The sequence below is a fragment of the Lepisosteus oculatus genome, chromosome 11, assembly GCF_040954835.1.
Source record: "Lepisosteus oculatus isolate fLepOcu1 chromosome 11, fLepOcu1.hap2, whole genome shotgun sequence".
NCBI lineage: Eukaryota > Metazoa > Chordata > Actinopteri > Semionotiformes > Lepisosteidae > Lepisosteus > Lepisosteus oculatus.
Window position 1 is genome coordinate 7,498,324 of NC_090706.1, and position 23,315 is coordinate 7,521,638.

Genomic DNA, 23,315 nt, shown 5'->3' on the forward strand with positions numbered 1-23,315 from the left:
GTAGAAAGTGTCCTCACTAGTGGCATCACTGTGTGGTACAGCAGTACTACCGTGCATGACAGAGATGCACTACAAAGGGTTGTGGCAACGGCACAGAGGATCATAAGATGCAATTTAGCAACAATCGGTGAGATCCACACCATCCGCTGTCGCAACAAAGCCCAATCCATCATTCAGGATCCAATCAAACCATCCTGGCCACAAACTGCTCTCCCACCACCCTCTGGCAAGCAGTACTGCACTGTTAAAGCAAGGACCACTAGACTCAAGAGCAGCTTCTATCCCACTGCAGTACGCATCCTCAACAACAGCTAACGGTGGGCCTCAGACTCAATACACAACTGCACCTGCAATATATTTATTGTTCCTGTTGTCTACATTGTGTCGTGTTGTCTGTTGTACTGTGTTTGTCCAGAGAGATCAGCGCGATTAGGAATTCCAATGTACCTGTGCATATGGCAATAAACTACTCTACTCGGTCAGGGTCTGGGGTTCGATCATTGTCTCGTGAACACGGGAGCTGAGTCCATTATATTCTCTGCCTAGAGTAATCTCCACTCACCCCTACTGAGCACTGATGAAACAAGCCGTGCTCACCCACAATCGCACTCATCAAAACCTCGATTTGAGACTTTCCTGCAAGAAAAACGCCTCTAATTCCTGCTTCTAAGTGCTGCAACTTGTGTGATTTGAAGGGAGGTTCCTAATATCTGGTCCAGAGCAGCACTGTGCTCCAAGTGGAAAATAATTGGAGTAATGCAATCAAAAAACATATATTTTCAGTTCGTCGTTCCTTCACTCAAATACAGTATCTTTAATTAGCGTGACTATTATGTGTATATTTGCAGGAACAGATTTATTTTTCCACCAAGGAACCCTTATAGTTCAAATATTGTATGCGATATTATATTTCGAAACAGACGGCTTCTTATTTTTAAGGAACGCGTTAGAAAAATAGACGATCTACCAATCAGTTCTTTTTCTAACGCGGATCTGATGAAAAGGTAGCGACGTTGCCCTCCTAGGCGGCAGGGGGCGCAATTGATAAAGCCGTCTCTTCTGGAACAGGAGCAGGAAGAAAAGTTGTTAGAGGAACGTACTGATGTGAACTTTGACAGCGAGTAGTACGTCGTCTTAAGTTTTACATTGAACAGGCTATTTTATTTGGGGAAAAATGAGTTGCTTGTGGATGGGAAATGTGAGTCGCATCTTTGTTTATTCTTCTGTGGGCGTAGTAAATATGTTTCCTGAAGTGTGCATGTGTTTATCAAAGAATGAAATATTAACGGACTCTTCAAATTATTTGTGAGCAGTAATGTTTGCCTTATTTACGAGTTGGGAAAATAAATAATCGCAAATAATTAAGCTTACGTTTTGATTGATTGTTGCCTTTCAGTTCATAAAGACTACTTTGTTGCTATTTAACGTTTATTTAACTTTCGCGATTGTGTAAGCTATTGTTCTGTTGCGCTATTCTGTCGTTGATGAGTCCATGCTGTATTTAGGATATCCTGGGATAAGAGTTAAAAAGCTACAGCAAAACCCGCTGTTTTGTAAACGAGTATAACGTCCTTACAAGATAAAAAGATCTTGTAATAATATAAAAAATAAAAATGCGATTAAAAACGAATTTATTGGTTCATGGAAATGCTTACTGTTAAGGGCTAGTTGCTTACGTTAAGGTAGGGATTACGTTTTTGTTACAGAAACACACCAAAGAACTAATACGTGGCCAATATAGGCCTTATTTGTTAAAGATGGGAGATGGGAAATAACTAATATGTATGAATTTTTATTAGAGACAAAAAATAACTACCTAGCTTTATACGGGTACATTGTTTCATAACTGTAACTTCCTGCTACTCCATTCATTAATAACTCTAGTTAGTTATAAATGAAATAAAGTGTTAATTGATTTCCCCCCCAAAAAAATTGCATAAACAAACTGTTTTGAGGGTGGCACAGAGGTCAGCATTGCAGTGCTGGCATCCTGGGTTCGAATCCAGACCTGGGGTGCTCTCTCGTGTGGAGCTTGTATGTTCTCCCTGTGTTCATGTGGGCTTCCTCTGGGTGCTCTGGTTTCTTCCCACAGTCCAAAGACATGCTGGTCAGTTAATTGGCTTCTGGGAAAACTGGCCCCAGTGTGAGTGTGTGTGTGTCTGTCCTGTGATGCTTGCTGGGATAGGCTCTGCCCCCCCCACGACCCTGAATTAGAAGAAGCTCTTAGGAAATGGATCAATGAACTGTTTGCATCGATTGCTTTTATGCAGCAAGTCATTTCAAGTTGCCATTTCTTGTCAGGACGTGACCCTGTCGCACTGTGACCCCGAAGTGTTACGGATTGCAGTCAGGCAGTTTGCTCCTGCTGCAGGAGATGGGTGCCTGAACTTTTGCCGCCAGCGTCGTTGGGCTGTGTGTGGGTTCGTGTCTCTTTTTTTCTTTCTGTGAGTCGTCTGACGTCTCCTTTTCGCGCAGCTGGAGTCATATATGGATGAGAAGTTCATTTCCCGTGCCTTTGCCACCATGGGGGAGCTCATTGTTGGGGTGAGGATCATCCGCAACAGGATGACTGGGTAAGATCACATTGGAAGTCTCGGCCCGTCTAACGGTGCCTGTGAAAAAGGGCCAATGTACAGACCGGCTAAGACTTTTCTGAGCTAGAAGTAGCTCTCCTGCACCTTTCTCCTTCATACGTCAATATTTAAGATTGGTTCTTTTGCATGATGTGAAATGTCCAATGCGCATGTGAGTAAAAGAGGCTCACTTAGAGCTTTCTTTGAGCCTGTTGGATTTTGGATCTTCTTAACCCTTGTGGGTCTAAAGGGAACATGCAAAATAGTGGTATCTCTTTCCCCGTGATGAGCTGCACATTCGTTTGTCTTTACCCTCTCTGGTCTTCTTGTTTAGCCTTGGGCTGTCTGCTTTCTGTGACCATCCTGTGCTCCCACTTTTCCTCTGTCTCTTTGTCCTGGATTTTAGCACCAGTTCTCGCTATTGTTATTTGTTTGTGAAGAGTACCTTTTAAGAACAGTGGTTTTAGTGTCATATGACATGCAATGACCTACAGCCCTGAATTAACTGGGCCATGAAATATTTGACTTGTGTGTTCATGGGTTTACAGTTCTCGTTTTTGTTTTTCCAGAAGTGGAGCGGGTTACTGCTTTATAGAGCTCAGAGATGAAGCGCAAGTTGAGAAGTGTTTGCTTAAAATCAATGGCAAGCCGATCCCTGGAGCCACACCTGTACGTCCTGCTGTTCTTTACCAATATTAGTCAAGGCCTTTTTTGCTCTTCAGATTGCTGAGTTAAAAATGATCCCTGAACACATATCATCAGTGAAATGTTGCAGGGATTCTGGAATAGGCCTGTAAGACTTCAACTTACTATTGACATTGTCGGATAAGTTTTAAGACAGCCGGTGATGACTCATGGTCATCTGATTTTCTGATATCAGAAGTCTGGGAGTTTAATTCTTCCAGGCAGTGGAGCTGTATCCTTTCACAAGGGACTTCAATCCTTATTTCTCCATCTGTATGAAAGACATCTCCTTATGTCTTTCATCTATATAGCTGGCTATTGCCCATTTAGGGATAGTTTCAGTTATTCTCTGACCTCATGGGCTGATGGACATCTCAGTGATGTGTCATGGTTATCACTTCTCTGAAGATGCCTTCCTATTTGGATGGAAATGACTGATAGTTGATGGATGGACATGATGGACATGAAGTTACCGCTGCTTAATTTGTGCGTTGTTTTTCAGCCCAAAAGATTCAAGCTAAACCGGGCGAGCTATGGAAAACAGATGGACAACAGGTAAAGTTGTAGATTGAATTTGGCTGCTTCTTGCATGTTACCAAGTAGACCCTGTGAGCTGCAGAGACATGTTCATCTTCAAAGTTGCGCAAAAAGCTTTGTAAATCTCTAGGACCTGCAAACTTAGATGCATATAGTGTGTGAATAAGTGTTAAACCAGGGTTTCATATAAACAAAGAAAATAGTAATGATATTCAGATTAGACAGGCCTTTCTTTCTGAAAACAGATATTTCTGGTTGTGGTTTATTTTTAGTTGTACTGATGTGTTCACACCTTCATACAAAAAAGAAGAGCAGTTTGCCTGAACTCTGACTTTGCTCAGAGAATGCTGCCTGTTTTTCTCAATGCTGGAATCATGTGTCCCACCTGCAGCCCTGACTTCTCACTGTTTGTTGGCGATTTGACCCCCGAAGTGGATGATGGGATGCTATATGAATTCTTCCTGAGCCGCTACTCATCCTGCCACAGAGCGAAGGTGGTACTGGACCATCTGGGCAACTCCAGGTAAGGATTTGGTACCAAATACACAGCAACCAAACTTGGATGAGCAAACTGTATAATTACCTGTCAGTAAACTCACAGGCCTGTGCATTAAAGGTTTGCGGTTCTCAGTTTAAATGCACTTCTACGAGTTTTTTTTTTCTGTTCACCACAACCCACAGCAGCACACTGTGCCCCTTATCTTTGGCTGACATGGTCACAGTAGAATGATCTGTGAAGGAGGCTATAGGTGTCTAAAAACAAAACAGGCAGAAATAATGTAGGGTATGCAAGAAGCCACAGCACAGTTCAGAAATGGGTTTTCATCTGTTACAAAAAAGACTGTTTTCTGGAGAACACCCAAGAAGCCTAAATAGAATTATATTACTTGTTCATATGCTTAAGAACCTGTAGAAAGACTTTCCTCACATATCACTGTTGCTTTTTTTGACAAGGCAATCTCTGTCTTTTATTTATTTTCCACGATTTGACATACAACCAATGTCTGTCTCTTTGCAAACAATAAATTTAGAATGTTGCCCAGGTGGACAACATTCTCTATGGAGACAGTTTGTTTTTCTCTTTTCTCTTTTTTGTACCATCTGCGAAAGCAGTCTGTGTGGCATTGTCTTTCCATCACTTTTTGCCCCCACCTTTGTGTCCTCCCAGCCTGATGACAGAAAATGAATGAATACAGAGGACTGTTTCTCACAATCCCCCCTGCAAAACCGTTCTCATTTTCACTGTTACCCAGTGTGCTCCTGGGATATCTTGGCCAAATTGAGTTTTACGACTGTGTCCTTAGTAACAGAACTCCCATGTGTGCACATAGGGACCTGCAGTTTTGACCACTGGGCAAAATCATAATGTCTTGAGTATAGTTAGTGTTGTACTCAAGCAGGGAAAGACTAGTTTCCCTCTGGTGCTGTGTTATTTGATGGTCTGGCAGTGCCTGAGGTGACCTGGGCGATCATGAATTCCAGGGGCTGCGGGTTTGTGCATTTTGCGGACGAGCAGGAACAGAGACGTGTTCTGCAGGAGTGCCAGGGGGCTGTGGGCCTCGGAGGAAAGCCTTTGCGGCTCAGCCAGGCCGTAAGCAAACCGTAAGTGCTTGAGTTTTGTTTTGTTTTTGTGAACGTTTTTTTTTCATGTGTAGTAACGTTGCCAAACAGAGATTGTGACAAGGATGTCTCCCTGAGCCGGTACCCCTCCTGCCACAGAGGGAAGGTGGTACTGGACCACCGCCATGCCACCGGTGGCGAACTGAATCCCTGAACCCCAGCCCCAGTCCCGATCCCGGGTCCCTGTGCCTTCCACTCCCACCCAGGAGGGCCGCACCGCCCTGGGCTCGGAACGTACGCCAGTACAAGACAAGAGAAATAAAAGAGCAGTATTAGCAAAACGGGAAATCTCAAGAGTTTGAGAAACTACGTGAAAAGACTTCAGTAGAAGATTTGTAATTTCAGTTTCAGACTCGAAGAAGCAAACAGCCTGGATTCCAGCACTGTGGGCCGTTGAAAACCCCAGAAACAAATTGTCAGAAGACTAAAGGATCCAGAAGATTGCCAGCACAGAGCTGTTATCTTCTTGGCTGCTGTAGTACCTGCGAGCCAAATTCTGCTCTGTAAAATAGAGAGTTGCAGTGAAGAGTTGTCATTCAGTAAGGATAGTTGTGGGAAAACAGCAATATTTCTCTCAGGTATGGACATTACCATGTCTGATGGAAAAAGGTTCCCAGGGAAGAAACTAAACCCAATGATTTTTTTCAATCTGGAATATCCTGTAACAGGTAGAATGTGAGCGATGCTCTCCAGGCTAGGAACTCCTTAGGCTTGCATAGTGGCTCGTATTTGTAGTCCAAAATGAAATGAAGAGCTTGGAATGTCATACAAATTCTGAATATTGTAGTGTTCTTATAGCTCATACAGCTTTGAGATACATCTGCAATGGTATGTATTTCCTGTTGTGATCATTGTAGAGAAGTGAACAGGTAATTACCGGTTAAAAAAGAGCCATTTTGAAACCAAGGAGACTAAAAATCCTTTTAGTTTCAGTTTGACATATTTCTCTGCCACATGCCAGACAGTAACTAGGGTTGGGCTAATAGAGTGGTATCATGTGTTTCAGAGCGTGATAAATACCCTGGAGAAAGGCAGATCCAGGGATTTAGCATTCAGTAAGATGTTTTTTTTACTTTTTTCTTGAAATGCTTCTGAATTTACTTTGCGTGCTGTATGGTGTGTCAGAGAAGTTAAGGAGATTTTATGGTCAGAAGCTGTCCAGCTTTCAACACCTTTATTCTGGACTAATGCTCAGCTCAAGTCAGCAGTCACAATTAACCAGCAAATGCCCTTTTGCATTAATTACTTTTTTCTTTCAGCAACAGGGGGATCACATCGGATGCCTGCTATGACCAGTCTTATTCCTATGGCAGCTATAACCCATACTATCAGCAGTACCTCAACTACTACACACAATGGGGTTATGACCAAAACACGGGCAGCTACAGCTACAGCTATCCTCATTATGGCTACACTCAGAGCACCATGCAGGTACAGTACAACTTGACATCAGTGTTCTCTACGTTTTGCAAAACAAGGACAAGAACTGGTGATTTTTACAGGTGGTACTTCTTTACCCAAAGAGGTGGGTAGGTCGTTCTATACTTCCATAACTGTTAATGAAGTCAATAGTCTGGCCTCTTGTAAGAAAACTATCTAAATACCACACAGACTAGATAGGCCAAAAGGCCTAATGTCTTTTGTAAGCATTTGTATGTTCTTATATCATAGCCTCTCATGATGTACTCAAGTAGGCTACTTGTTTATCTTCATATAATGGGGAATGGGAGTAAGAGTTTTGTTTCTTTCTCGGAAAGCTGCCTAACTTATGCTCTCATTCTGCTTTGTAGCACCACTGCCACAGCTCAGTTTGAGCCCACAAGCTCTCCTACTGCTTCTGAATGACTTGTGTGGAATTTGTACATTACATTCTCATTAGTTCATTCCTTTTTCTTTGCTTTCAGACTTATGAAGAAATTGAGGATGACGATCTGGAAGGTATGCTCTCTTTAATTCTTTCTGTGTGAGCGGATATTCTCTTTTAACAGCTTGACCTTGGCAAGATTTTTAAAAAGCGGTCATGATCTTTTGAAGAATCATGTACTTTGGGGGTTTTCATTTGGGAGGTAGTCATACAGGCCCCGGGCTAGTTTGCTCATGTTTCACAGGCTGGTTGTCCCTTTGTCTCACATGACCTGCCTCTGAATTTCAGATCCCAACCCTCAGATGGATGTTGCTGAAGCCAACAGACAGTTCATGGATCAGAGTGAGGAGCTGTATGATGCCTTGATGGACTGTCACTGGCAACCCCTGGATTCTGCTTCCTCATCAATTCCAGTTTCATACTAGTGCGGGATGCATGCTATCAGAGCACAGCTTTGAATTTGTTGTGGCCCTTTCAGCTGCACTGCCCATTCTTCAAGCCTAACGGGCAAAGTGCAAGAACCATCAATTAACACCCCTGGAAACAACACAGAAAGCTAGGTTGCTCTTTGTTCAACAACCTAAGCAGAAACAGGGCAAGTCCATTACTAAAAGGTGAACAGTACATCAGAACAGTCCTTCACGGATGCCTGGGGGTACAGTTCATGCTTAAAGTGTGTTTTGTTTAAGAAAAAACCTGTGTGATACTGGTTAATGACTTTATATGATGCCCTTCAAACTATGGTAATGTGACTTTGAGGCTTCTAAAGTTAGACCTTATGCCAGATCCCAGTTTGTCTGCTTTTGTTGACATAGTTACATATCGAAAGAGGAAGGTGTTTTTTTTTTAACATCTTTAGGTCTTTAGATTGAAACCACAGCACCGCTTACTGTGGTATCTGAATTTCTTTTTTTAGAGATACAGTCCCAACCATTGTTAAAAAAAATATTGCAATGTAGAAGTACATTGTACTTATGTAGATGTTTCAGAATTCATGTGTTGTGTATGTGTTGCTTTAAGCATAAAGGAGCAAGGGATTCCTTATATACTGACTGGTCAAGGAAGGGTTTTACTTATTGTCCTAGATAAACAGGAATGAGTGATTTCATGAGAAAGTGGAGAACCATTTTAACAGAGTATTCCTCTGCACGAAAACAAATTCTTGTTTGTGTCTTACTGGCACTGTCTTATGTTCTTGATTCTCTGGTTCAGTGCTGGCATAGTCACAAGCACATTGGTTGGGAGAGGCACAAGCAACATTTTCATTTACTCTTCCTGTGTCTAGACTGCGTGACTGCCTTCAGCTAGACCTCTTTTCAGCTGTAACACTCTTCTTAAAGGTTGAGCTTAGTTGATCATGATCAACGCTGTTCTTTTTGTACAGTTAAAAAATTGAACTAATTTATGTCCTGCGCATGGTGTTGAATTTCAGTCTCATCCTGTTGGTTGGTCTTGATATGTTTAGATTACTCTTTAGAGTGTGTTCTGTAAGTTAATGTTTAATGGATATTAATAATCTATTTACTTTAAATTGAGGTTCTACAGAATGTATAATCAATGGTGTTTTTTTTAATTGGGCTTGGTATAAACATTAAGGTGTGCATATAGACAATATTAACATTTTACAGAACCTCATTTTGTTGTAAATAGATTGTTAATAGTACATAAAACCCTTGTTAATACAGCTTAATATGGAGCATTGTCCATTTTGTTGTAGGTCATTTTGTAATATCTATAAGCATAATTTACACCTCTTCCTTGGGGGTAATATGTGTTTTTCAAGTATAGACCAAAATCTGATTATAGTACACATATCCTAATGGGAGAAATTCTCCAAAAGACCTGATCTGGGTATGGGGCAGGGGCATAATATTATTATAATTCCTCTGTTTCCTTAATTGGCATCAGTAACAGTTTAAAGGCCAGAATGTGGAATGTGTAGTTGTGTTCTTCTGTTCTTGGCATCTGAAGAGAGTAGAGTGTTCTGTGATGATAACCGTATCATTCTGATCACAAAAGGTGAGCAAATAAATATACTGTACAGGACAATATTCGCTGCATCAGTAAAGAAATGTTAATTAAGACTCCCATGTATATGTCTTAGATCCTTAAGAAAATAATTAAATTGTGTCTTGCTTACTACGAATATTTTTAATAAAGATGTTTCAATTGATCAGTATCGTCTCCTTTTGCATAATGGTTGGCTTAACATTCTTTAAATTGCAGTGCTATTTCTAAATGTGTACTGTACTGCAATGAAGGAATTCCGGAATGGTTTGATATAACAAAAAGATACTAGCAATTAGAACACTATTCAATTTGTGTTGTACTTTTTATTCTGGTTTGCATGTCATGTATGGCTGTAGGAACCAAAATACTACAGGTCAAATATTTGAGTCTTTTTCAAAAAGGACCAGAGATATAGCCCTGTATTTCTCTAATAGCTCATTTTAAATAGCCTATAGCAGGCTGAGATCTCTGGTGGGCTGAAAGGATTTTGAAATTTTAAAAAGGAGTGAAGTAGCTGGAATATGAGCTAAACCTATTGAGGAAACTGAGGTCCTGTAGGCAGATGATAAAAGGACAAAGCCATCTTGCTACACCCTACAACACTTTCATTCATATCAGCCGGTTTCCTCCCCTCTCGGACATCATGTGAGGAGAGGAGAGGGTCTTTGCAATTACTAGGAACCCTGTGAAAGTCACAAGACACCTGGAACTCTGCCCAGGGTCTGAAAGAGAGGCCTGGTTACAGGAAATCCGTGCTGTTTCCATCCTCCTTGAGCATGTAAAGGGTGCATCGTAGCTCTCTTCGACAGCAAAGGCAGGATTTTGTAGCCTTTGCGTAGTACTGCACACCAGGAGAGAGCGGATTGTACTGTTGCACAAACAGCCAGGCTTTCTGACATGATCCAAGTACACATTAGCTCCAAAAATAATGATTGCATTTGTCAGTGAGGCGCGTATTTGTCCGTTGGTTCGTATAATCTGATACGAATGAGATTCTAGCAAACCTTCATAAAGCCTTATTTTTATTGGGATCACTATGGAATTATACCACAGAATTATAGCATTCTAGACGGATGGTAAATCCCTCTCAATAGGAGCAATAGGAGCCGCCACGGAAAGATGTCATGTTTCTGTATTTCACTTGCTTGCCTTAACTGGTTAAATTGAAATAGCCGGCCGGCTCAATGACGTCACCTTCCAATCTCAGGGTCAGGTCTGTGACGTAGCGTCTACCGCTCTGGAGAGGCAGAGAGGAAGCTGTCAGTGTCATACTGAAACTGAGCTCTACGGACAAGTAAGAGTTTAAATTGTATCAAATTACTGCATGCCTTTGGAGAGAAGAATCGGTTTAGGACTGTTTATACCAGCCCGGTGCTCACCTATGCAAATCGGCTAGCTTAATCTTTTCTCTTGAGAGGGATGTCAGCGGTCCGGATTTCTATCGTCTGTGCATGTAAACAAGAGAAAATGTGCAGTAACGTACGGTGGTTATTTAATATACTTTGAGAAACACGTTTTTAATGCTTAAATGAAAAAAAAACGAAACTTGAAAACTGTCCCAGAGGAAATTCATGAACAGTTGCACATATGGTTGTACTGAATAGGGAAGTGCGATCTCGCTGAAAACAAAACCTGCGCTCTTGGTGTCAGGCCGATCAGGGCTGTCCTCGTTTGCTAGAAACAATTGCAGCTGTGAAGAGTGAACGGGCCCTGATAAGGGCTGGAGAAGACCTGTGTGCTAGTTACCGTAAAAAGAGATCTGCAAACGGTTTGGGAAAATCGAAACTGTTTCGACGGACAGAAAATTGAGCACTTATATTTTTCACAAACCGTGTAGAGCACTACTGGCACTCACTCTGGAAGGCGCAGGGCATTGTACACTCGTAGCATAATGCAAATAACTGTGTGCTTAGTTTAGCTACATCTCGCATCACAGTCCGGCAAACGGACGTGTTGTCCTAAACTGGGTCATCTCTCGCTGCAGCATTTATGTCCATGGATACTTCAGGCCCCGATATATCAGCGAGACGTTTCTCTATGAACTCGTAACTGTGCGGGCACATACATATTAACTACTTCAGAACCGTTTCGTGTTTGTTTTGTAACGTGTCACCCGAATTTAAGGGCCCAGGGTGGAGCGACTTAGTTGCCAAATACTGCGCCTTTGTCAAATCGCTGCGACGCGCATGCGCGGTGGGGCGAGCAAGCATCCTTCCTGCAAATTTGTGTCCGAGTTCAAACAAGCGAAAACGGCGTTTGGTAACACTGGGATAAAAGCGGTATAGGTTGTTGTTGCTAGTACCGGAGGTATGTAGCACGATCCTATTTACAGTGTTGGGAACAGCCTTAAATTGATCTCTTTTATCTTGTTAAGCAAATGTTAAAATGGCATCTGACCTGTGTAATGTCATGCTATAAATTTACTCTTTTTTACGCTACAGTAAATCACGGCTTCCTTTTCACATTTACTCAGAGGCGTCGTTCGTAGACCGAGTCTGTGTGCGTTTGTTAGTGGCAAGTTTAAATGGTACTGAAAATGACGCTTCATTACTTTTTTTTTCTCGCCGTTAACGATCTGAGATAAATAGCTACCACGCCTCCTAAGGAACGTTTGAGGCGGTTTAAAAATATCGAAGAAATGATGACAGGCCGTTCGATTAGACGATTTCATCGTCTAGTTTATCTCATGCATAACTTTCTGTTTCAATCTTAAGCGCTGTTTGCGTTTAAAATAACCGTGATAGGAAAATTAATTTTGAAAGTGTGTAATTACATAATATAATCTATTAAAATGTATTATTTATTTTAAAAAAATATTTCAATGAAATGAAAGTGGAATGCAGTTACAAATGAGTTTGTAGCCCACTGGGACTTAATTGCTATTTAATTCAAGACCAGGCTTGAGTGTTTAACAACACAAGAGGAAGTGAACTGCCTATGGAGTTGTTCTCTTTTAAACCCGGTAACCCTGAAACTCTGTTGATAGTGGAGTCATTCTGTTCCTGTATCAGCCCTCATCTTTTGAATTTGTGAAACAGGTAATGACAGGTGTCTTGAGTTTAAAAACACACAAACTTATAAAATGAACAATCGCATGACCTAATCTTAGAGTTCAAGGCCCTTTCCAGTGCATTTGTTTTTCTGTTCTTCTGTTTGGTTGCCATTGAGTATCTTCAGTCTTGATTGCACATTGACTGCCATGTGTATTTTCTTTCAGGTGCTGACAGGAGAAGACGCATTCATTTCTGTACGCCTTGCTGAGCTCTCCAGGTTCATATCAAATTCCTCTTGCACTAAAACATGAGGCAGCTCCTTTCAATGGGAAATCTTCAGAGTTACCAGAGGGCCAGATTAGAACGGGGGCCAATATAATCTGAGCCTGTTAAAACCTTTCAACGTTCCAACGTTAAGGCGGTGTTGTTTCCGAACGCAGTGACTTTTTGAGGAAAAAAAAAAGAATTGTATTTAACATAGTATGATTATTATTGCAAAGGAACAAGTAATAGGTTTATTCCATGCTGAAAAGAGAAGACAGAAAACGCAGCGTTTCGGCTGTGATGTCTTCTTCTGCATGACCTTGTGCTGCAACGATTGACATTTCTACTGGAAGTGACTGCTTCAGTATTTGGAGATTTAGCAAAGGCGTCTTAATGCTTATAGCCAAGCAGTGTGCAGAGGAAGCATATTAGCAGCTAGGTGCTGAGGAACGGTGTCAGACTGCAGCCCCTGTGCAACACTGACAGTTTATTTTCCTTTCCATGTTCCACACTAGGGAAAGGCATGGGTAGATAAGTAGATCCTGACTGCTGACAGTCCCATCTGTGGCAGTACCTGAGGAATGATTGAAAGACAAACATGCCAAAGTGTTCTGATGGTAAAGTGTAGGATGATCATTATTTGATTATTTTTTTTTTAACGTTCTCATAGGTGGCAGCAGCTGAGCGGCCTGTCCCTTCTGCCCCTCCTTGGTCCTTTGTCGAAGGGCATTTGACGCCACGCCCCCCCCCCTTCTACCACCATGTCACACGGCAGAGACGCCTACCGCTCGCAGCCACGCGATTTCAACACGCTCATTCAGATATGCAGCTCCAACATCCAGAAGATCACGCAGAACAGTGAGTGTCAGCCGGCGCAGAACCACAGACCCGACCCCTCGCTGTCGGGCTTAGACACGCTGCACAGCTCAGCATAGAACTTCTGGAGCTCTCGGGCATTAGAAAGCAAAAAGGCGTAAAGATCATGAGCAGGATAGTGGTGCAATAGTTTGCATTTGCTGCCTCCCAGTGCAGGGGCCCTGCGTTGAATTCTGGACCTGGGGTGTTGTCTTGGTGGAATTTGCACGTTCTTCCTGTGTTTGCATGGTTTCTGACCGGGTGTTCCAGTTTCCTCCCACAATCCAGCAACATACTGCTCAATTGGCTTCCGGGAAAACTGGCCCTGGTGTCTGCCTGGGTATGTGTGTGCATTGTGCTGGACTGGTGTCCATTCCAGGGTGAGTCCTGCCTTGTGCCCATTGCATGCTGGGTTAGGCTCTGGCTCCCCCGCAACCCTGAATTCAAGAAATGATCATCTCCCTCCACCCGGATAATTGGAAAAAGATTAAGGAAAAAGTTTTTGCCAGAATGTATTCATACTAATGATTTTTTTTCACCACCTTATTCACAATGCCAACCCAAAACAAAGATTATTATAAACATTGCAAATATAAAAAATATAATTCCTAGCATGCCAGTGTGTGTACACATTTGCATATGTATATGTTTGCTATTGTTTCTTATCGTTTTTAGTCTTTTTCTTAAATTATTGTTTGGTTCCTTTTTTCATGTATTTTGTTCTCTTTTTAATAATTGTACAGGTATAATTTTTTCTATTCTGTCTTATTGTTTTACTGTTTTTACTGCCCTTCATCTGAGTTTTTTTGCTAAATAAATAAAAACACTTGCATTCAAAAATAGTTTCATTTACATTTGAAATGCTTTATTTCCACCAATCAGTTCAGTTGTTTCTGACAAGGGGATGCCCACAATATTGCGTTCTGCAGTTCCCTTACCGGCTGTGTGAAAATTGGTTTGATAACAGAACAAGATTTGCTTAAATTTGTGAAAAAAACAGAAGTGAAATGTTCTGGTAGTCCGGAAATTGGAAATGACTGTGTTCTGGAGCACCTGTTGTTACAGGAGGCTTGTCAACCATGAATTTCGTGATCATTGGTTTTCAGCTGAAGCACATCAGTGTGAGTTTCTTTAAATAGTGGTGGCTGTGGTGTGAAAGTGGTGTATGCACTGTATTGTCTCTCTTTTGAAGATGTTTTGTATTTATGAAACACTGAAAATGTTTGCATAGCATCTACGCTTGGGAAATGATTGGTGAAAAGACCAGTGTTTCACAGGTGCACTGCTTACGCACTGCACACTGTTACAGCATGCCAGGATATAAATAACTAAACGTGTTTAATCCTGTGCATCCATTTGAGCCATAGGCTTCACTAACACGTCGGTGGTGAAATACCGCTGTTTGGAATGCACACACACACACACACACACACACACACACGTGTTCTGCAGAAAAGTCAGTTATCATTTGTTTCTATTTCATATGTCTGTGTGGTTAGTGGATGCTGTGTGCTGTTAATAGGGTAAATTTGCAACCTTCTTGGACTGGTAAGGTTCTTCTGTTTCCACTTTCTCTTAAAGACCTGGAATACTTTCCTAATGATAATTTTAAGCAGGTAATTTGTCAGATCAAGTAATTAAGAGATCACCAAAATGGTCAGCAGTCTTCAATCCTCAGTTATAATTAAAGAGATTATTGGCTTAATTATTGGCTTAACCTACCAGTGTTTCCAGTCAGCTGACCTATGAGACTAACTGGACAGGGGCTGTTCAGGACTGGACTTTAATGGTCTTCTATATATGATGTATGAGTACAGTATGTATGTTCTCAGCTTTTCTTGTATATTCATCCCTGCTCTTTTATTGTGGTCAACAGCTGGCCAGATCAAAGCCATGGTCAACCAGCTGGGCACGAGACAGGACACCAGTGAACTGCAGGACAAACTGTAAGTCTCTGCCTTGGGCAGTGCTGAAGCTCTTACATTACTCCTGTCTTGGGCAGCAGACGTTTGTGACCAAACTCGCACACCGTTAAAGAGAGAACTCAGATGTGCAGTGCTTTCCAAACCATCCCGTTTGATCAGGCTCAGGTTTGCGCTGGAAGAGAAAACCTTAGATGACCACATTAGGGTATTTTGCTGGTAGACTAAGCCATCCTTCTTTTGTGAATTTATCAAAATCCCATTCAACTTATGAATTGAATTTCAGTTCTAATAATTGAACTCGCCCAGCCGTTGAGAGCTTGATCTTTTAATTTTCGTTCGTTTGAATATGGCGATGTGAACAGGCGCTTGGCATAAAGGAAGCGTCTGGCGTGAGAAGCACAGGACACTGACTGGCACTTCACCATATGAGTTCCAGTAACAGTAACAGATTTGTAGAATCTCATTATCTTATCCCCCCCCCCCGGACACAGTTCTTGGCGCTGTTGATTGTAGACTGGCATGAGAGTGATCCTCAGGGCCGGGCCTGAAGAGCGAGCCAGCAGCTGTGCAGTGTAACCCTCGATCTGCCTGTTTCTGCAGACAGCAGCTGCAGCACTATACGAACCAGCTGGCCAAGGAGACCAACAGACACCTGAAAGACCTAGGCTCACTGCCGCTGCCCCTGTCGCCCTCGGAGCAGGTGAGTGGGGGGTGTTTTTATTCATGGCGCCTGGGTTGGCACCACTAGATGGATGTCCAGAGGCCCTCAAAAAAAAAAGATGGGGCTGATCGGACGTCTGGAGAAATGTCTCGCCTTCCGCTCCGCTCAACCCTTCCTCTTCCCCCCTGCAGCGGCAGCAGAAGATCCAGAAGGAGCGGCTGATGAACGATTTCTCCGCGGCTCTCAACAACTTCCAGGCCGTCCAGCGGCGCGCCGCGGAGAAGGAGAAGGAGTCCGTGGCCCGGGCCAGGGCCGGCTCGCGCCTCTCGGTACGTTCAGCCCAGGCCGCTCTCCGCTCAGGCCTGGTTGTTCTTCCTCTGGGCTTCCCCTGGCCCTGACTGTCTCTTCCTACTGCCTCTCCGGCTGTCAGGTTGCACAGCGAGTGTCGCCGTCACCTGGCCGGCGCTGTGCAGGTCCGGACCTCAGGAACTCCAGTTTTTCCTTTTAACAGGTTTTGGTAGCGCGGGTCAGAAGTGTTGTTAACCCTATGATTTTTCCAGTTTGAAGTTTGAAGCTATTTGTTTTTTTTTTATGCTTTTCTTTTGGCTTTTTGGTTTTGCAGGCTGAAGATAGCAACCGAGACGAACAGCTTGTGTCATTTGACACGTAAGTTGAGAACTATAAAGCCGTTTCGTATTTTAACTCCCTCACCTTCAGGGTCTTGCCTTGTCAACAGTGTGCTTGTACTGTATATTTTTTACACACTGACCTGCTCGGATGGAGCCTTGTGTGATGGCAGCGTACAAAACATTCGATGAAGGAAACTCCTTATTTTCAAAAACTTCCCAAACCTGTGGCTGTAACAGTTTTATTTTATATTTGATACCAGAATGTCGCAAAAAAATGACTGTAATGTAAGAGCCAGGGCTGTGAGGGTATAGTAGTTGATTTATTTTAATTGCTTTAGTTGCCTCATAACCATGGAGGAGTGCAGGATCCTTATTTCTCTAAGCGTCAGATAACAGAGATTTGTGGGTGCTAGCCCGCACTTCTCAGGGTCTTTTCTTGGGTCCTGTATGTGGGGGCTCCATGCTGACACCTGTGCCTGCGCTCCCCGGTCTCTGTCCCCCCAGCAATGATGAATGGGGCCAGACGCAAGACCAGACTGAGGAGGCTGCCATCACCGAGGAGGACCTGGAGCTCATCAAGGAGAGAGAAACCAACATCCGACAGCTGGAGGTGCGACCCCCCGAAACCTACGCCCTTCCCCTCCTTGGCTCAGACATTCTGATCACCTCCCACCACTGCTCAGACATTCTGATCACCTCCCACTACTGCTTCAGGCATTCTGATCAGAAAGGAGGCAGTTTGACCCGTTGCTCTTATTTGGTTCTGTTTCTCTAGCTGTTCCATAGCCAGGACCGATGTTGCTAATTACCCCCAAGGTATGAATTCCCCTTTCTGACTGGGACAGCTCAGCGTAGACAGGCATAGTTAATCTGCACGTCTCGGCATGCTGGGAAACTGGATGTCCAGGAGAAGGAACAAAACGGGAGAGAATGTGCAGTCTCCACACGCATGGGTGACCCAAGCTCGAGTCAAACCCAGGGTAGCGGAGCTGTGGGACAGCTGTGTTAATCATCCCACCAGTGTGTGGCCCACTACAAAGCAAAATCCAGAATTCGCCCGATCCTAATCGTGGATTTTTAAAAAACGGAGCCCTGATGCACATTTTCATAAGCTGCGTCTGTGCCACATGTCTGCATTCAGTGTTTAATATCAGTTGATCGAGCCTTATTCTTTATTTTGTTTTTTTGTTGTAGTCGGACATCATGGATGTGAACCAGATTTTCAAAGACCTCGCTGTAATGATACATGACCAGGGTGAAATGATAGGTAAGCACAGCACTATAGAGGGTCTTTGATGTCAGAATCTGAATAAATGGACAAAACAGGAATATTATAGCCGTCAAAATGCATTGTGAGTTATTATCTGAACTGCACTGGACTTCATTTTGGTGTTGGCACAAAGGGTTACAAAGGATTAACTGTACCGGAATTTTGCTTTTACATCCCTTATAGGCGATTACTCGGATACAAAGAAGTGAACAAGGCTGGATCGCTTTCCTTTCGACTCATAAATTGCTGGAAATTCAATACAGGTTTCCCTGTTCTTCAGCTTTATCATTCTGTGCCATTCTGATGCCTTCCCAGAAATCTCCAGCCCTATGATCATATTGTCGCAGAGCTTTGATGACGACTACAGAAATTCCCCGTGTGATTTTCCATCTGCTACGGATCATTGCCAGTGACGTCTTTCTGCTTCCTGATTCACAGACAGCATTGAGGCGAATGTGGAGAGTGCTGAGGTCCTTGTCGAGCGGGGTACTGATCAGCTACACCAGGCATCGCATTACCAGGTGAGAGACTGTTGCAGCCATGCAGTTAATGCATTGCATGAGTAATCATGTGCCCATGCTGGTATGGTGCTTAGGTTGTACACTTGTTTCTTTTTAAGGAAACCTATATCGGTAACCGTGTGAAAGAGATGTTAGTTTGGCTTGCTGTCTGGCCCGGCATTTTTAAATGGGGAAAAGTCTGAGAAGATTACAGACCCCAATACCCTATCTTACTGGCATCTAGAAAGTTACTGATGCGGCACCAGTAGGCCTCAAATCAAACAGTTGTTCAGGTTTTTTTTCATTCTCTACCACTTCCTGTATAATGTGAACTGCAGCAATGTGACAAATATTTTTATCTTAAGGCTTCAGAATGAAGCTTTTGCCCTTACGTTTGCAGGTCTAGCTATACTTGCAGGTCTGTACTGCTGTGGTCTCAGTTTAGACCTTTATTTGCTTCTACATCACCTAACATGATTTACAGTAGGAGTCACATGAGCCTGGAGGTGAAAGGCAGGACACAGAGGAATTGGTACTGAAGTGAACTATCGGCTCATTCTGTCCGACCTCTTTCAGAACCCTCTACAGAGCAGAGGTCTCTTACCCTGACCCTAGTTAGCCTCTGACAGCTATGTCGGATACCAATCTATGCCACTTATAGATTTGATGGGTGATCTATATTTGTCATAGATTAGCTAGTGACAATGATGCCATGTTGAGTAATTAAGGCAGCAATTGATTGAGTCGTGAGATTTGCCTGCTTTGTAAACCGGAAGACTCCCTGTAACTCGTCATGGGTTTGTGCCTCCAGTGTTACATGGGCTACATGTTTCCCCTTTTACAGAGGAGGGTGCGTTTAATAACGGGCACAAATTATCCTGATTTATAACAAGGAATGACAAAATGATCAAAATGATTAAACACCAGAACGAACTACCCAGTAATGCTGCGAAGAGCTAGTTTGTGGGATTCTGTGTTAACATCAGGCAAGAATGGACAGATTTGGTTTGTAATATCCTTTCATTCCTTTCACTTTATAAAAAAAAAAGAAAAATAAGCACACTGTGAGGAATGTGCTAATCCCCTCCCTCCAGGATGACAGTTATAAATACATTAAATTATCTCTGGTTTTTGGAGGGGAGCTGGAGAAAAGTCTGAAAATGCACTGCCTTTGTCTTTCAGAAAAAGTCCCGTAAGAAGATGTGTATCCTGGCGCTGATTCTCTCTTTAGTTGTGGTAATTCTGGGTATTATCATCTGGCAAGCTTCCAAATGATGACTTTTTTTTCCTCATTGTCTTTGAACCTGGATTTCTAAAGCGGGAGGGGAAATTTTAGAGGTGTACTGGTGCAGAATGAACTGTCCTGATGCATTTTAAATGAGTGCAAAAAAAAAGGCACACTTCCATTGGATTAAAAAAGTTTAGAAGTCTACATGAAGACAAGGTAGTATTTTTTCAGAAGTATGTCAACTGTATTTATAACATAATTAAGAAAACAAAGACTGTAATTATACAATGTTTTTCTCCTGTATTTTGATTCTTCGATTCTAGAATATTTACTGCACTAACACTAAATTGTACTTTATTGTATTTTGAAATCAAACTATGTATGTGTATGAGTTCATGCAAGGCTGCATCTGTTCACTTTTAATTATACTGCCACAATGTTTTTTTTTTCAATGTATATGTACATATTTAACTCGCAGTCAGCACAGCACAGTACATTGGGTGATTGTCTTTAGCGTCCCCTGAATTCAGAGAGAAAACAAGCGCAAATATTTATCCTGTGGTTTACTAAAAATATAGAAAACTGTAATTAACAAAAATAATGAATCCCATTCATTCGCTTGAAAGCAATAATATTTCTTTAAAGTATTATAACTTCTGGGAGTTGTGCATCTTTTGATTCAGTTGTGCTTGCTTCATTAAGTTTGTGACTTTTTTTGTAACATACTTCACCAAACAAAAGAAATACTGCGAATAAGACTTTGTGGGTCTTACAGTTGTTAGTGAATTGAACAAACACATCCATTCAGATTGAGACTGTTTCAGTGATGATGCCTACTTGTCATCTCTTTGCTGTACAATTATCATGCTGCCTTTTTTATGATTACAAAATGTAAGTAAAATAACATTAATGTCTCAAGCAGGCTTCTCTTTTATCTTACTTAGCTTAACTTAGCTTTTAAACACTCTCTCTAAGGAGCACCTGAAGAGCAAGTGTCACTCTGACTTGTGTTCTGAATAAAAGGTCATGTCCACATTCAATAGGACGTGCAGACTGTCAATTGCGAACAGTGGTATTAGTTAGAGATTGAAGTAGTTCAGGGGGGTAGCTGCATCAGCATGTGTAGGCTGCAAAGGTACAAGTAATAGGTTTATTCCATGCATGAAAAGAGAAGAAAGAAAACGCAAAGTTTCGGCCGTGGGGGCCTTCTGAAACGTTGTGTTTTCTTTCTTCTCTTTTCAGCATGGAATAAACCTTTTGTTCCTTAGGTAGAGATTGTCTTGCAGCACCGGTGGAGGGCTCTGGCAAGAATAAAGAGAGGGTATCTCCACTAGAGGTCGCTGCTGTCATGGTAATTCTATCGAGACGGTTTTGATAGATCTCTTTTAACGCCGTTCCTCTTGAAGAAGGAGAAGTGTATTTTGCCTGCTTCTCTGAAAGGGTTTTATTTTATTTTTGCCTTTCTGTTTTTCCAAGTTTTGTCAGATATCGTCCCTTGAGGTGTAATATCACATTAATTTTGTCTGGTGTTGGCCTTAAGTGGCCTCTGGTGCTGTAGCTCAGTAGACTGTCTGGCCTCTGCAAGAGGGAAACATTAGCAGTGGGGTAGGGATGTGAGTGGAGAATCAGCCATCCTTGGGCCACAGAGCAAGGCTTAGCTGAGTTCATTTTGGAATTGCATTTTAGTCCCCAAGTTCTAGTTGTTAGAAAGTTCATCAAAGATGTTGGGATGATGCACACCACTGGCTGCCCTACTTAAATTGTTCCCCAGTTTTTACTGTTCTGGTACAGTAGGTACATTAGGTACAGTTAGAGTCACATTCTTCAATGCTCATTGTGCATGGCTTTCCAGTGTATGTAGCCACAGAGAAAAGGTATGGAATGATTCTAATCCAAAGCTGCCCATGTGGAGGCAGAAAAGGTTCTAGCAGTAAATGCGCAGCTGTGCTTTACGTTTTTGCTTTGTGCTTTAGTTTTGTTAGTTTGAATCTAGAACATTGAAGTTTCGGGCTGCTGTTGTTCCGATAAGTAAATCAGCCCTGTGATCAGCAATGGAAATGTCTAGTTTCTCATGTGATGCCACTAAATATTTTTTGTGCTGCTGTTGATGTTTCTCAAGGTAGTAGACCTTGTGCTACAGAGGGTCTTCTGTTATCTCATATGCAGTGCATATTATAAATCAGTCTTATAGGCTATTGTGCACGTGGGAGGCAGGGGTCGAGGTTAGTTTCTCATTCTGCAAACCAGACCAATCTGCAAGGCTGCAGAATGTGTTTTGCCTCCAGAACACTGTTAAGGCAGTGTGGAAATTACAGTACTGTGAACTGGTCACAGTACTTAAAAACCCACTGCGATACCATTGTTTGCTTAGAAATCCCCAGTCCTTTTCATAGGACTCTTTATTGAAACTTTCATTCTGCCTTAAGATGATCTGATTGTTTTCTTCAAACTGCTGATTGCACAGAATTGAAATGGGAAGGTCAGAATGGAAGGTTTTATGCTTACAAGGTACTAAACCCCAATGTCTTCTCTATATGTTGAAAGCAAGGCTTTGCTATCAGCGGCTTTCAGAAGAGGGGTCTAGTTTTTCCCCATGGTGTAATTGTGCATTAAAAAAAAAAATGATCCAAACTTTGTATAGAGCATTTGAAAAAGTTTTTTTAAAACTTTAGGCCATTTACAGAACTGCTCTAGCATGGGTGAGAGTGTTATAACTGGAAAAGCATCTAGGAGTTAGTAATAGATTGATTATAGCTTCTTGTACAGAGCATGGTACTCTCGCTCACTGAGAGACACCATGTAGTCCCAATCTGTATACCCCAAGACTCTGTCCACAGACAGTACATAGACAGCCAAGGTGAATAATCTGAAGTTTCTGTGGGATTGTGAAAGGCCTGATGTCTACAGGTCTGTGCAGAACTTCGACATGAGGTCAGCAGATTGGTCTTGAGAGTGGATGCTGCACACATCAAAACAGTTTGGCTTGGAAAAAAATCTCAAATTTGTAAGTTTGAAGGAAAATCTGTATCATTGTTAATGAAAGTAATACAAACTTAGTCATTTTTTGAAGTTCCTGAAAATATTCTGTGGGTTTTTGGAGTAAAGTAACTGAATTATGAAAAATTGGGTTCCGATTCAGAAATGGGAAATAGGAAGCAGAGGTTTAGAGTCAAGGTGTTATTTTGAAAGCTGTAACGGAGTGACTGTAACACAATGCTTTGTACAGCATGGCTAATAACACCAGCATTGTGGTAGTCATTGTTGTCACTTGCAAATGCAAGTGGAAAGAATATCAATATAACCGGTGATAAACAAAAACGTTTGGTTCATTTTGAAGCAAGAAGCTGCACTGCACGTCCCTGGTCTGTGCTGGATGCCAAAGGTGAGCTTTGTGTGAGCTAGAGAGGGCTAATTAGGTGCCCTCATCCCTGTGCTCATCTGCGCCTGTGCTCATCTGCGGGCTTGGCCTCCCACAGTAATGAGCCTGCGGGTTGTGCAAGAGGAAGAGACCTGCTGCTCTTTCTGTGGTGCGCTGACATGCTGCTTAATCCACTTATGTAACTCCTGCTGGGGGGTCCCTGGGGGGATGTGTCCGTTTTCGTTAAACACCTTCCGATCGCTTCACATCGTTACTGTGTTTAGTCAGGGCTGAGGAAGGTGGTGTGTTGGGGGGGGTTCCTTAGTCTTGACTAAATTAACTGA

At 42.4% G+C, this 23,315-nt stretch overlaps 2 protein-coding genes across 6 annotated transcripts; both read left to right on the plus strand.

The window, feature by feature from the left end:
- Positions 1-1,069: 1,069 nt before the first annotated feature.
- Positions 1,070-9,451, plus strand: LOC102682771 (tRNA selenocysteine 1-associated protein 1). 2 transcript variants are annotated; one of them, XM_006631406.3, is made up of 9 exons: positions 1,070-1,198; positions 2,476-2,573; positions 3,143-3,242; positions 3,760-3,812; positions 4,186-4,317; positions 5,277-5,396; positions 6,680-6,845; positions 7,319-7,352; positions 7,567-9,451. In XM_006631406.3, exons 1-9 carry the CDS (start codon positions 1,175-1,177, stop codon positions 7,701-7,703), a joined length of 864 nt encoding a protein of 287 aa, XP_006631469.1. In that variant the 5' UTR covers positions 1,070-1,174; the 3' UTR covers positions 7,704-9,451. The 2 variants fall into 2 exon arrangements, with proteins under 2 accessions (XP_006631469.1, XP_015204343.1); XM_015348857.2 differs by having other exon boundaries at positions 1,071-1,198; positions 6,674-6,845.
- A 1,033-nt stretch (positions 9,452-10,484) lies between these two features.
- On the plus strand, positions 10,485-20,531 carry stx12 (syntaxin 12). 4 transcript variants are annotated; one of them, XM_006631274.3, is made up of 11 exons: positions 10,486-10,582; positions 12,506-12,558; positions 13,216-13,403; positions 15,277-15,346; positions 15,926-16,025; positions 16,178-16,315; positions 16,609-16,652; positions 17,120-17,225; positions 17,810-17,882; positions 18,324-18,406; positions 19,568-20,531. In XM_006631274.3, the coding sequence occupies exons 3-11, from the start codon at positions 13,307-13,309 to the stop codon at positions 19,658-19,660; spliced, it is 804 nt and encodes a 267-aa protein (XP_006631337.1). In that variant the 5' UTR covers positions 10,486-10,582; positions 12,506-12,558; positions 13,216-13,306; the 3' UTR covers positions 19,661-20,531. The 4 variants fall into 4 exon arrangements, with proteins under 4 accessions (XP_015204326.1, XP_006631337.1, XP_015204324.1 ...); XM_015348838.2 differs by lacking the exon at positions 10,486-10,582 and adding an exon at positions 11,115-11,595; XM_015348840.2 differs by lacking the exon at positions 15,277-15,346 and having other exon boundaries at positions 10,485-10,582.
- Positions 20,532-23,315: the final 2,784 nt, after the last annotated feature.

Coding starts and splice junctions, on each gene's coding strand:
- stx12 (XM_006631274.3), top strand. CDS start 13,307: ATGTCACACGGCAGAGACGCCTACCGCTCGCAGCCACGCGATTTCAAC. Junction 16,316..16,608: donor GGGCCGGCTCGCGCCTCTCG/GTACGTTCAGCC, acceptor TTGGTTTTGCAG/GCTGAAGATAGCAACCGAGA. Junction 17,226..17,809: donor CCAACATCCGACAGCTGGAG/GTGCGACCCCCC, acceptor TTTTTGTTGTAG/TCGGACATCATGGATGTGAA.
- LOC102682771 (XM_015348857.2), top strand. CDS start 1,175: ATGAGTTGCTTGTGGATGGGAAAT. Junction 3,243..3,759: donor CGATCCCTGGAGCCACACCT/GTACGTCCTGCT, acceptor GTTGTTTTTCAG/CCCAAAAGATTCAAGCTAAA. Junction 6,846..7,318: donor ACACTCAGAGCACCATGCAG/GTACAGTACAAC, acceptor CTTTGCTTTCAG/ACTTATGAAGAAATTGAGGA.